Here is a 14,473-nt window from a genome sequence, read left to right as displayed (position 1 = left end):
CCGTGGGACGTACTGCAGTCTATTTTTACTTCCCTGAGATTGTACATGTGCACTGTAGCTAACAGGCAGCTTTCACTGGGGGTTCATGGTAGAGCTCCACACCACAGAAAGAGTTGGGGGGGTCAGATTTTCCTACTTCTCTAATCTAAACAAACATCCCCACCAGTGCTCTGAAAAAAGTGCACTCTCACCAAGCCAAATCTTTAACTCTTGCCATCCTCGCCAAAATAAATTCCAACTTGTGCAAGTGATGCTTTGCCTCACTGACTTAATGCTCTATACTAAAGCCAGTTATTAGCCATGCTATCTGCAGGTTGATGGCAGCATCAATCTTTGGTCTACCCCTTTTGTACAGACTGAAATATCTCACCAAATATCCAGTTGATTGCAGACAAATTTTGTACAGATGTTCATGATCACCAGGGGATGAATCATAATGCCTTTGGTGATCCCAGGACTTTCCCGCTAGCACCACCATGAGCTTGACATTTCAGTTTTTTAGTGAAATGTCACGACAGTTGGATGGATTCTGGCATGCTAACATGCTAAACCGACATGGTTAATATGATAGGTAGACATCTCCTAAACATCAGCATGGTGGCATTACAACCAGAAGGATGTTAGCAGGCTGTTGTTAGCATTTAGCTCAAAGCACTGCTGTACCAAGCAGCCTCACTGAGCTGCTAGCTTGGCTGCAGACTCTGCAAGTGTTGTTTTTGAGATTCTTGACTGACTTTCTGATGGTAAAACTTTGCTTTATTGATCACCAGCGGCTTGTTTCTATCGTAAAGCATCCCAATCATTCATGCGTATGTAAATGTAAATAAAAGATGGGCATATTGGCAGAATTTCCTGAATAATATTATCTGAAAATTGTCTATTTAATGGACATTCTTCTAGACCCACATTTATTTTTATTGACCTCTTGTGATTATACTTGCTGATGAATTGCTTCCTTTCTGATATTAACAAAAGCTTCCCTCATGAGCATGTCCTCAGTGTTCGTGCCAGTCTGGCAGCCACCGTCCTCCCGAGATTCACTCTCAGGTTTCCTCAGATGCGCCGTTGCCAGACATAGGGGTTTTGTCAGCGCACACCAGCTCACTGTGTCGCTGAAACTCTCTGGAACATCTCCAGATGGCAGTAGTAAAAGGGGGAAGGGGACCACGCAGAGCAGGACGGTAGATCTGGCAGCTTCTTCAAAGAGCTGCTGTTTGAAGTTGGGCCTCGTGGCTGTGTGTTTCCTGTTTCACTGTTCAAGCTTCTCAAGCAGTTGGCTGAAGAGAATTGAGACATTTTGATAATTTGGTGGGTGTAATCAGTGCGGGGGCTTAAATGTGATTCTTCAATGTGGATAATGGTTTAAATTGTGGCCCACAAATTGCAGTGTCATTATTTTGTAATTATTGGGCCCTACCAAAATAATTATGGGATATAGTAATCTTGTTAAGGGGTAACAGAAGATCAACTCTCAGTATAAAGAGGTAACAAGTTCAATTTGCATTAATCGATTCCTTAAATGGACAAAGTGTTAGCAAGCCATTCCCCGTGTAAACATCCAGCAAAAACAGAGCAGCATGAGCGTTCATTTGAAGTTGTGTTTCTGGCCAATGCAAGTCCGCTATTAACTCTCCTTTTATTTCCGTTTTGGCCTCTACCAACTCCTGAGGGCAGTGTCTGGCTGTTTAGCTACAGCAGGTTATTAGAAATCTTCACTGAAAGCAGCTTCTCGCTGCAGCTGGAAACAGTGCTGATGGGAGTGAATGAACTGAAAGACACTAAAACGCTGAATGAGAAGTGAAAAAAGTGGGTTCATCACTTCAAGCAACTCATGACCTGCAGTCATTTGATCCATTAATATGAAATATTGATAAGTGCACCTTTGATATTAATGGAAGTTTTTATTCGGGGATACTTAATTTTAGAATACTGTAACATAGTTCAGCACTAAGTACACGAGGAAAAGCAAGTATTGAATGGCTAAAATAGCAAAAGTATCAGATTCAGTAAGTCACCTTTGTATGTTCTTGGGTTCGTCACTATATATTTATGGGTGTTTGACTCACTTGATCAAAGCAGTTATGCTCAGCAAGTAGCATTAGCTAAGTCCAAGATAGGTAGCCTCTAATATAAAGCAGTGTAAATCAAGGTATTTATATAAATAAATGAGTAAAGCTAACTTTTAAAGCACTGACAAACCCACATGCTGCTTTCACTGCATAGACTGGTGCCTCCTCCCACTGCCTCACCTCTGCTCACTTCTTTTATATTGCATTTATTTGAAAGTATCTTTATTCAGACTCCTTGCTTTGTTTCTCCATGCTTGTATTTTTTCATCTAATATCATGGTGTTTTGCACGCATGTGTCACATTTCCACTTGTGCTGCCTTTCTGTCGCACTTCTGTTTGTTATTGCATTAAAATTAGCTGAAGTGGTGGTAATGTCAGCGAAGTTTATTTAGAGCTGAGCAGAATCCACAGGCTTGACTGCGCGGCGATGACAGAACCTTGAACCGAGCGGGGAAAAAAAAAAAAATCAGTTGTGATCTCATCAAGCTATATACACAGAGAATAACTTTTCCAGCTCTGCTCTAAGCAGAAGACTAATTTGAGATAGACATAGCGTGACAAAGAGCAAAATCCTACGCCAGAGGATGATTTCCAGTGATGTCTGTTCAAGCACTGAGGCCATTCGAAAAGTTCCACTTTCACCGCAGGTGCAAATGAGGAGGGTCAGCAGCAGATGAAATCATGCTCAGCGTTGTGTCAGCTAACCATATAATGATATGAACATCCGTGGAGTCTTCTAGCTGCAGAAGGGACTCTTGTATTGTCTATAGTACAATCTGATGAACTCCAACTGCCTCGAAAGTGTACGTCCATGGACGCAGAAGAAGAAGCTGATGTCTTGCACAGGTGTCTGGAAAAAGACTGCGGCTTTTAAACAACTTGCAGCACTCTCAGGCATTTTAAAGACGCCTGCAGCTCCATTTCTGGGTCATATACGAGTGCACTAAAACTACCTGAGGTGTGTGTATGTGTGTGTGCACGCGCTACATATGGGGAGCGTTGTTATCATCTTGACTGTCTGGCCGACATACAAAGGAAGCCACGAGTCTTTAAATTGTCTGTTAATGTAAATAACAAGGGATCCCTCAACGTGTTTTTAATGGCTTTTTCTAGCAAAGGATTTTACAAGCCTGTCCGCTTGAGAGGATGTTCTTCCCCCAGGCTGAGCAAAGTTAGGCTGTGGGAGACCACAAACCGCGAACCACGCCATTGTCCTAAGTCCAGCATCTTTTCCCAAACGTGAATTTCCCAAGATAAAGCCAGAGTAATTACTTTGTAGGCTGAACCTCAGGATGACCTTGTAAAAATGTATTTATCTTTGATAATGAGCTTTGTGTTTATCGCTGTACTGTACACCAGCTGCGGTGTGTTGCTGTCTCTGGGGGTTTTTTTCAAGCACAACAGCCTGACTCATCAACATCAATCACGTTCTGTCCCTCAATCTTGCCAGAGATTCTTCTTTTCTTCTCTGAACTGAAGGAAGCTTTAAAGGATCCTGACTCATCATCAGTGATCTCTCTCTCTCTCTCTCTCTCTCTCTCTCTCTCTCTCTCTCTCTCTCTCTCTCTCTCTCTCTCGCTCTCGCTCTCTTACCAGAGTTTCTTCTTTTTTTTCCTTCTCAAATCTGCATGTCCTGCTCTTGTTTAGAGCTGTTTTGTTTATCCCTAAGAAGGAGAACTCCAGTATGTGACTCACCTCTGGGCTCCATCTGCATCCCAGCCTCCACCCGCTGTACTTGCTGTGGTTCTCTGCCCCCCCCCCCAGCTGCCTCAAACAATGCTCCTTTACACTCTCAAAATAGTCTCTTATCATCTCTTTCACGCAACAAGTATGACCTAAAAACGGCCAGCAATTATAACGATAATGAATACACTTTGGCTATGTGTGTGTGGAGTGAATGAAAGCTTTTTGCATGACATAAATCCACTGACGGGGAAGCAAATACACAAATGAATCCCCAAGAACTTATTTATTTATGCTTATTTATACATGCGTTGACAACTAACAATCATCCGCTTCCTGTCCTGTCATCACAGACAGCATCATAAGGGACAGAGAGTACGAGGTGATGATGCAGATCGACTGTGAAGTAACGGACACCAGGATCCTCCACATCAGGTCCTCCACCATCCCACCTTTGCTTCGGGTCAACCACACGGACACATTTTACCAGCACACCCCGACTGACAACCAGGCCCCGCCTCCGGTCGGTGTGCTAATGGGCTCTGCTTAAGATCACGAGCAGCACCTGTGTTATTTTAACTCAACAAAAACCCATGAGCACAATCGGAACATCTCAGACCTCAGTTAACTCATTTTTTCTTTTTTTAATTTGGCAAAGGGAGTTTTAAATCTGGTGCACTCCCTCTGACTTCATGGTTGTGATGTAGGTTTGAATGAAATCCAGTCATTGCAATGCAAAGCTAACTGAAATTGTTAGCACCAGCCAACCACATTCTTTATTAGCGCTCATATCTGGAGGAAGGCTGTAGCTCCTTGTGTGGCAACACTGACTCCCTGTAACCCCAGACGCCCCACATAAGGGTAATTGCTTAGCGGCAGGGGGCAGAGCATTGAACCCTGAGTCACCCCATCATAACACAAATACTTTTACCCCATAGCAACTCTCCCTGAGTCTGATCTTTCTTTTTTGGATCATAATTTCGGGACAAGCTGCAAAGCCAGGGGAGAAAACAGGAAATGATTATGCACCTCAGACTAATCTAACATGGAACTTGTATAATTGAAGACAGAAGAAGATATTTGTGATATCAGTGTTTGGAAACACAACAAATTCTGTGTTTGAATCTCCACAAAAAGGAGGGCTGTAATCGCCTGTCGTACTCATTTGTAGCCTCTCTAAATAAGGCAGACTTGCTGAGTGAGATGGGAAGAGATGCCAGGTTGATTACATGTGGCCATGGAGCCGTTCAGTAAACTCAGGAAGTCAGGTGATCTGTGAAGGCGAGCAGGCTAACCACTATGTTGTTGGCAGGTTTCAGTTAATTTAAGGATTTCAGGTGCTCTGTTTTTAGCACTGTATTGATGAAGAATTTCACTTCTTAATTTCCAGTGTCTTTGCACTGCGCTCCTCTGAACACATTCATATATTGTCCATATTTATTTGTGTTATTATGTAACAGCAATGCCCACCCCTGTGGTGGGTTACAATTCACTCATTTCTGCTGTCAAGACCTCTTATGTCAAGATGTAAGAGTTTTATTTTCTCTGTCGGCTTGCCCTTTGTGGGAACATTTTCTTTTAATATATTGCAGAAAAGTAAATTACATATTGTATAACAATAGTGGATTAGAAGGAAATGGGATAAATTTTAGTGCTGGGAGATTTATGTAGTGTCAGTTTACTTGGGGGAGGTGTTATCGCAGGAAAAATACATCATCATCAAATCTGAAACTCCTGCTCTGACCGTTGAGCTAAAAATGCAGATGTTTGACATGAACCGCTGGTGGAAAACTTATTTGAGTCCCAACATCTCAGTCCTCGGGTTAAATTGCACTTTTATTTGGTGCACTTAAGCTTATATTAAAACTATAGCCTACTGGAAAATCTTTAAAAAAAAAAAAACTGCAATGGAGTTTTTAGTCCTAATATGTTGGAGAAGAAATTGCACTATAAATGCAGAACCTGGGAAGTGCAGTTCAGCCTGTAAATGCCTTATATTAATATGTAAAATGGGTTTGCTGCCTATAATCTGGGGTAAATGTCTAAATTATATAAGAAATTGCGGCTTCTTATACAGTTTGATGTACTACTGTGTTTGAAAGTGCATTTCTTTTAGCTTCATACAGACGGTTAGATTTTGACCCAACAGATGCCCATAAAAATTGTTCAGAAAAAAAAATATGCCCTTTGCTTGTGTTTTCTTAAGCCAGGCCATCTGTGTGTGTGATTTTTTTTTTTATTCCCCCTTTTGGTTTTAAGAGTATATTTGATTCACCGCAATGTTTTCACTGCATCCCAACAGAACTTACTGTAGGGACAAAACAAGAGTACAATTAAAAACTTTTTAGGCTTTGTTTTTTGTATTCTACGATGTGCATAAACCAAAATAAACACTGGATTTTCTCTAACTATATACCTTTGTGTGCATCCTTTGTGTGGGCTGTTTGGGGGAAAATCCTGTAACTGGACTATTTTATTTTCAACAGGTTTAGCGGATTGACTGTTTTGGGGGTATTTTCTTTCACAATAACTCATTTTACATCCAGTAAGAGTAAATTACAGGCTTGAACAATCATTCTCTGTATGTAGTTGGTTCTTCTTCTATCCTTAGAGTCTACCAGTTAACGCTCAGAAGCTGTAATTAAAGGCACTTTAACTGTCATTGGCCAAACAAAGAAGACATTTTCTGCTTGTATCTCCAAACTTTATTGTAGTCTCCTCAGAATAGTCTGATATGGAGGAAGTAAGTGCTTTCACAAAATAAAGGTCAACAGCAATACCTGTGATATTAGAGGACCTGCGGTATATGATGCAAAGAAAAATTTAATACAAAGTAATGTGTATGAAACAGAAGAATGGAATTTGTCCACATAAGTCAGGCATTTGTTCAAAGAGTATGCTTTTATGAACTGGCTCTTTTATGTGAAGTGTTGTTTGACTCAAGCCATGAGTTTATTCTTTCTACATTCATTTATCTGATAGGGCTTTTTTTTTACAGCATTACAGTATATACAGTACAACTTGATGTGTTGACTGAGGAATCAGGCTCATTGTTTCTTTTATTTCAGGTAAAAATGTAAAAACAAAAAAAAAAATCTTGATAAGAACAAAACAGTTTTGTCACAATATAAGGAAGTACATTTGTACATTTGGCCTTGTTTGTCTCCGTACTTTAGGCCATGTGGACTGATCTACAATCCATTCAAACCACAGAATTATCTTTTTAAAATAACTACTGTCAAACCTTTACTACGGGTCTACATAGGCAAACTTAATGTTGTATGTGACCTGGTGTCCATTGTCCCACGCGTACAAAACACCCTCTTTGGGATTGTAGTCAATCTGCGTGGTGTAGGTGTAGTTGTTGGTGAAGGGCATTCTGGGAATCATCTGAGTGTTTGTGTGGGTGTCGAAGGCGTATTCCAGGTTTGCGTCCCTTTGGTTGTAGCTGTCAACAGCGTACAAGACGCCACAAACGATGAAGCAGTTCCCGTAGTGGTTTCTCTTGAGCCCGGTTCTCCAGGTGGTTTCCCGCTGCATGCTGAGGTCTGAGGGGTTCAGTCGACTCAGAACAACCACTTCCTGTAAGAAGCCCTCGTCGTCCAGTGCTGGGTAGATGATCCACAGGCCGCTCTCGTCCACAGCGAAGTTGACATCAGAGTGGCTGCGCCACTCCCAAGGTGATGACGTCTCCTCGACCAGAGCATCATGCAGCATGGTCCAGGCGGCCACGTAACGCTGACGCAAGTCATACTTGATGATGTCTCTGGAGAAGGCACGGCTGTAGTAGAAAGCCCCATCGTAGACCACATGGCCTGTTCCAATCCAGTTGTAAGGAAGCTTGAATGAGTTGGTAAAACGGCCTAGAAAAGATAAAGAGAAGCTTGAGATTCAGCAAGACAGAAGGACGACAAAGAGGCATTTAATAAAAGCTCTGATGACTTACCTGCTTTGAAAACCTCCATGTTGCGGAACTCCAGGAGGTTATTTCCGTAATAGAAGTTGGTGACATAAATTTTGTCGCTCTCAGACTTTGGATCCTTCATCCACGCTCCTTCATTCCTGCCGTAGGTGTTGTGAGTTACTGGCTCTGAGATTGTTGCCAAAGTGTCTTTGCACCCTGTGAAAGAGTCACGAGTGATTAGTATGTAGATGTAGTAGATGGTGAACATGTTAAAATTGTACCTGAGTAACATCAGCATGGTTAGCATGCTGATATTAGCATCAAGCTCAAAACTCAATTACCGGGTTGTCTTGAAGTCGATTCCTCCTGCCTTTGCATTGGCTCATCTAATTCTGGGTGTTCGTCCTCTACCTCTTCCTCATTCCAGCTGATTTTGTATTTCCGTTTCACTTTAGCAGCCTGCCTGGTAGTGGTAGTGGTAGTGGTGGTGGTGGTGGTGGTGGTGGTGGTGGTTGAAGAAGAGGTAGTCACAGGTGTGGTGAAAGGCAAAGAAGTGTGGGGAGGCAAAGTGATCAGTCTCTGCAAAGTCAAGGTGGTGGATTCAGTTTCTTCTTCTGCTGTTGTGGTAGCAGCCTGTGTGGAGGTAGCTGTTGTGGAAGCTGCTGCTGAGGGTGGAGTATCATGGGTTGTGATAGTGGAAAGTGGACTGGTAGTCGAAGCCTCTGTGGCTGGCTTTGGTGCAAGTGTGCTTGAATGAGCTGCAGTACTGCCAGGATTGGTTCGCATTTGGTGTTTCGCCTCCAGGGTAGAGGTTTCCATCATGGTGGCTGGTATATTTCCTGTTGTTAATGCTAATAGGATTTCCTCTGTGGTTGTATTTTCCAAGGGTTGGGTTGTGTTCCTTGTAGTGTCTGTTGTTTCATTGGCAGTGACGCTTAAAGAAGTGCCGGCTGGTTCAGCTATCAAAGGGATTGGCCATTTAGTGATTCTTTGAGTGGTCAGAGGTGCAGTGTCTGTGATCCTGTTGATTTGTGTGGAAGTGGTCGGTCCAAACATAACCGATGAGTCACTCTGTACATCTGCAGACACGTCAACTGATGTGCTTCCAATAGCACTGATGAACTCACTAAGAGTTTCTGAGGTGGGCTCATTTTCTCTCAGTTTTGTTGATTGGGTGGTCTTCATGGAATCGTGCAAACGGCCTGTTGTCTGAGGTCGAAATGGTCTTGGTCCTCCCCTCGTCCTGGGCCGAGGGGCTCTGTGTTGGAGAAGGTTCTCCTCGATCAAGAGGTTAATTGGGCCATCACCACTGAGTCCATGATACTCAAAAACTGAAAAAGGGAAAAGATTTGGTCAATTCATCTGAGCACCGATTATCCAGTACCATCAAAACTGTAAAGTAAATTTTCTCTGAACTAATAAATTACAGTGCAAACAAACACAAAAAGCCACAGGATCAAACCCATTTGTAGCTGTAGTTTTTTTTTGGTGGCAGCAGCTGGCAGAGCAGCTCACAGATGCTCTTGTGACTGTGTTCTGACATCAAGGAATGAGATGTGATTATCCATCCGAACCACTTATACTGTTTCATGGTTAGCAGAGAGTGTGAATGTGCCTCTGCTGCTGCACGTAAAGCCGACTGACGGTTTGCACTCACAGTTCTCTCCAGGCTCCCCGTCATCCGCCACCATTGGATCCGGCTCAGATTTATAGAAAGTCATTCCTCTGATTATCATTCCATTGGAGCCAGTCTTCGACACCTGAGAAGCCTCTTTGTTGGTCAGCTGAGATTTGACCTCAATGATCTGAGCAGAACCATCTGTCTGTGGGAAGGACGGATTTTTCCCAATGAATTTCTCCTCATACTTTTCCTGTTAGTGGACAGATGAACACACAAAACTTATTTGAAGGAAAAACATAAACATGCAGTCTGATGAGACCAATCAGATGAACTGTGAGCAAATCAAACCTTCATTTAGACCTAAATCCAAATGTTAACACACCCAAAATGTAGCTAATAATTCCTCATTGCAAAGCTCACTGTGTGTGCACAACTGCAGCAAGAGCAGTAGGTCAGCGTGTAATCAGGAAGTGAGTCTGTAAACTGTGACTGATGGACATTTTGGGTAATGCTTTTGCCATATACCTTCATTTTCCTTTCCCTTTTGCTAACAGCCACATTCAAATCTCTAAACAATTAAAGTGGGGAGAGCGGTGTTATTATTACTGATGGAAATGATGACCAAAGCTTCAAAGTGTGACCTGAGCTGCAATAAACCTGAATTATTTTTTAATAAAGAGGAAGATTTCAATCCAAAACTTTAATTTAGTTCATTTTATGCTTCAGGTTTCATTAATAACCTCATTTTATGCCTCTTACAAGGGCTCTTATGAAACATATTAAATGGTGAATCACTTGCATGTGAAACCCAGGTCCACCCAACACTGTGGGGCATGCTCTCCTGTTTATATTAAAGCTGCCATGGATTCAGGCCCAGTGGTACAGTCACTGGTCTGAGGTCTGCTGTTGTCCACTGGGTCTGCCAAACCTTCCAATTACCTCAATACCTCTTTTACACATTGGTGGTCCTTAATCATGGAGACGATGATTTTAAAGGAGGCAAAGATGGTGGAAAGAACACATAATTGTTGCTTTTGTTTTGAAGGAACACAACACTTAATAATGGAACATGTGAATTCAATCACTTCTCTTACAAGTGTTCCTTTCCTAAATTCTGCTGATTCAGTCAGAGCCTTCACAACTGCTTCAAACATATAATACTGTGCATCAGGATTTGTCTTATAGTGTTAGAATATGGATAGATACAATCATAAAGTCTTATAGCACCCTATTTACTCAGTATTTACTCCATAATTCTGGTGGAATTACCGCATGTGAGCAACAGGCACAACATCCATCCATTTGCTATGCCGCTTAACCCTTTCGGGGTCACGGGGGGGCCAGAGCCTATCTCGGCTGTCAACGGGCGAGAGGCGGGGTACACCCTGGACCGGTCGCCAGCCGATCGCAGGCACATACACACACCATTCACACTCACATTCACACCTAGGGGCAATTTAGAGTCACCAATCAACCTAATGAGCATGTTTTTGGTCTGTGGGAGGAAGCCGGAGTACCCGGAGAGAACCCACGCATGCACGGGAAGAACATGCAAACTTCACACAGAAAGGCCCGACCCGGGAATCGAACCTGCGACCTTCTTGCTGTGAGGCACACGCACTACCTGCTGCGCCACCATGCAGCCAACAGGCACAACAATTATCTAATATTTCTAAGTTAATAAATACGCAATGATAATAAAGTTTTAACATCTGTGAATTCCAGGAATACATGTAGTAGTAAATATCATGAGAGATATGTATGTACTAGGGAGGTGTAGTTATAGACCTCTACTTATTTACAGACAGGACTCCATGTACTGGTTCCAGTACTGGTTGTTGTATAATTATTGAATAAATACCAGGAGTTACTGTATAATTTGTTATGTTATTTAATGATAAGTAATGACATTAGTGCAACAGTAATTTTTGTAACACATTCATTCTTAGACGTTAACTACCTTTAAAGCATAAAAGCAAGAGAATATTATTATTAGTATAACATTCTTGATATTACTTAGTAATTAAAGATAATGACCCCCCCGTTGAGTCAGAAATTATCAGGTAAATACAAAAAATGACTGTGTTACTGTCCTCATTTGTTAACCCTGTGATGTCACACTTACCTCTGGGTTCAGATATGCTGCAGCCCCACTGACCTCACTGAGTCTCTTCTTGTCCTGATGCTGGTGGGGGGGAGGGGTGGGCGGGCTTTCGGGCACATCTGCCTGGATCGGAGGGCTCTGCTGGGGCTTCACCTCGTTTGTGGTGCTGTTCTGAGACACCACCTTCATGCAGAACAGACACATCAAGCCTTTAACAGAAATACTGTGCTTGGTTTTATGGAAACTAGGCTGCAGTCGTAAGTAGTGGTAATCACTAACAGAAGGAAGAAGTTGAGGGTTTTCAATAGATTTATTTCACAGCTGAGATTTTCACTTGCTGTAGTAGGAAAAGCACAAGTTTTACTAATGACATTAAAGATCACTCTATTCCATTCTATTCAAGTGTCCCAGTAAGCCATGGCAGTGAGACCTGAAGCAGTGAAATGGAATTCAGCCATCATTAATTTTACTTTCTTTTGTGCTTTTCTTCTTGTGGCATGTCACAATGTCTTCTGTGGATATGCTGAAACAGTTTCAGGATACTCGTCTCCCTTTCACTGCCCAGAATGCGATTTAAAATGCAATCAGCATCTTCACCCACTAATTAACATCACTACACTTCCACTTCTCCACAACTGACCTTTTCACGTGTCATACCGAGACACAGCTGAAACTAATACAATCAATAATGGACACGCTTCATTTACGCATTCGTTTTATTAACTGCAGCTGTGCTTTCCATGCCAAGACAAGTCTGTGAAAAGGGTCAGTTGAGCAGCAAATGCAGCTATTGTCCTGGCAGCTTGTACACCACAGCTTTCTAACACCATGCAGGCACAGTATGATGCATGTGGTGCTATTATCAAGTTCTCTGAATTGTGCTGTAGGCCACTGTAACTCATCAATTTCATGTTGATTCAGTCAGTGCTTTGGGTCCAGTTCACTCAGTGATTCAGTGCCCACAGGGTGTGACACAGACGTATTTGGGAGCAGAATCAGATATCATTTGGATGTCACAGTTGATTAGACCAAATTTGACTGAAGCAGCTCAAGTGTCAGCCAGCTGCTGGTTATAGTAGTGAGATAAAACCCTAAAAAGTGTCGTCTGGAGGGATTCCAGACTAATTCGGTCTTCAAGTCAAGGCATTGCAAGCTGTTCCAATCAAGATTATTTTGAACATTCTTTCAATTAGATGACTAATAATGCAGCCATTCACACAGGTGTTTTCATTTATTTGGGATAATTAGACTCTTGTCTGCCTGGGCATGTAACCCTGCGGTTTGCTTTGTTGCACCTGTTTGGTTGAGACAATTTTATGATTTATGGTGTTTTTAATTCATTTAAGTACAAGGGGTTTGGTGTAACAAATTCACCATTGAGAGGCACAATGCTTCTTGCTGTTCATGTCCTGACTGAACACGTCATTCAAGAATTTATTCTCTAAAGCTTTAAGCCTTTTCATTTGAGCCAGTGCTAAAAATCCTATTCCACATCATTTCATAAACATTTGGTTTTCAATCTTTTAATAGCCTCTTAAATTCTAAAGTAATGTGCAAATGTACCAATAAGGAAAAAAGATAAAAGAAGGTATTTGTTGGTCAATTATTTTTAAGAAGGGCTCAATACTTAAACAGATAAACTTCCACATGTGATGGAAAGTCTGATCCTTCCAGGTCCAGCCTCTAATAAATCTGAAAACTAGCTCAAAGAGTGTTTTATTGGACCCACTGAATCCAGAGGCCACCAGTACAAACACACCTGCTACCACCAGTTTGTGCTTATGTTATACCGACAACTACGCTGCAAAGGTACCTTTTCAATGTGTTCCACGCGATGCAGGAGCTTATTAGTAACGGAGTGCAGCTTCAGTAGATCCATGCCATAGAAGGAGCCCTCCAGCAGCTCAAGGATGGTGGAAAGCTAGAATGATCAAGTGGATTCCGTCAAATTAGTTTACCGATTCAAGACATGCCATGCGTAAAATTGGCCCATTCCCACCCTATTCAAACCCCGGGTCTCTGGTTCTGGATAAAATGTGGGGCTATGCTTTCCTGGATTTGATAAAACGTGATACTCCATGCTTCCAGTCATCCAGGCCTCTCTAGAGATCAACAGGCGGGCAGGGCATCAGCCTTTAGCCTTTTGGCTCTGGCGCACGGGGACTTATGCGTACTGGAGGTTCTATAGTATGGAAAATGGTCAGGCTGACACTTCACCTTGACATCCTCTTTTCCAGCTTCCCTAAGTTTTTTCAGCCTGAACTCTCCCTCGCACGGGTTGACTGCTGACGGAGGAGCGATGCAGGCGCACTTGCACTCTGGTCCAGATGTGATAGTCTCCACAGTGTAGAAGTCCTGCGCAGTGGCGCTCCCTTCTTCTATCCGCCGGCAGGCGCTCCTGCTCAGGGGTCTGACAACACATTTACACCGACAGTCAGAGCCTTCCGAGAGGGCTTTCACTTTGTCATAATCACCCAGCAGCTACAAAGAGAAGAGGACGGATGTATTTCCAAGACGCTCAATGAAATGATGCGAAAATGCTGAAATGTCCATAAAACATAAGAAGTAAAGAAAAGGGATATTTCCTCCTACCTTAGAGAGGATGCTCTCCTGGCCATCTATCTCCTCCTGCAGCCTGTCATTTTGCTCTGCCGTGCTCTCAAACTCTGACCTGGGATCCTCACCCCAGGTCTTTGGCGCTGCAGAGCCCCGTGGAAAAAACGCACAGCACGCTACGATGACAACGCATAACTTATACATGTTGTGAGGCTCACAGAGCGCCGAAAAGAGAACTAATCTTGCAAGTATGCTGGCAGGCACAGCCTGTCACCAATTACTTTAGCTGCCAAGAGAATGTCATAGTCTGCTTCTGGCTCCAAAATTAGAGGGGTGTATCCTGAATGTCATCAGATAGTGAGATTAAGCTTTATAGCGCGATGTTATCTTTTTCATTGTCACAATAAACGCGGGTGTAGAGGAACCGTGCAGTCCGTGAGAGAGTAGCCGGCATCTGCAACTGCAGCTGCGCTGACAGGAGGCGGATCTGATCAAACTGGCAAGGAGGAGTTGAACTGCTTCAGACGATTTCTCA

General features: G+C 42.7%; 2 protein-coding genes across 2 annotated transcripts in view; one reads left to right on the top strand and one right to left on the bottom strand.

The window, feature by feature from the left end:
• Positions 1 to 6,166, top strand: part of atf6 (activating transcription factor 6) — a 31,109-nt gene extending 24,943 nt beyond the window's left edge. Inside the window, exon 16 of the mRNA XM_070961139.1 lies at positions 4,107 to 6,166. Coding sequence (XP_070817240.1) covers positions 4,107 to 4,303 — 197 coding nt within the window. The 3' untranslated portion in view covers positions 4,304 to 6,166. The remainder of the gene's footprint in view (positions 1 to 4,106) is intronic.
• Positions 6,167 to 6,439: 273 nt separating this feature from the next.
• Positions 6,440 to 14,427, bottom strand: olfml2ba (olfactomedin-like 2Ba). The gene is made up of 8 exons (XM_070960681.1): positions 13,975 to 14,427; positions 13,600 to 13,863; positions 13,196 to 13,303; positions 11,404 to 11,565; positions 9,315 to 9,528; positions 7,999 to 8,988; positions 7,700 to 7,873; positions 6,440 to 7,616 (listed from the first exon to the last, which is right to left on the bottom strand). The coding sequence occupies exons 1-8, from the start codon at positions 14,140 to 14,142 to the stop codon at positions 7,003 to 7,005; spliced, it is 2,694 nt and encodes an 897-aa protein (XP_070816782.1). The 5' UTR covers positions 14,143 to 14,427; the 3' UTR covers positions 6,440 to 7,002.
• Positions 14,428 to 14,473: the final 46 nt, after the last annotated feature.

Source organism: Chaetodon trifascialis, chromosome 4 (genome assembly GCF_039877785.1).
Source record: "Chaetodon trifascialis isolate fChaTrf1 chromosome 4, fChaTrf1.hap1, whole genome shotgun sequence".
NCBI lineage: Eukaryota > Metazoa > Chordata > Actinopteri > Chaetodontiformes > Chaetodontidae > Chaetodon > Chaetodon trifascialis.
This window is presented reverse-complemented; position numbering and strand designations above follow the sequence as displayed.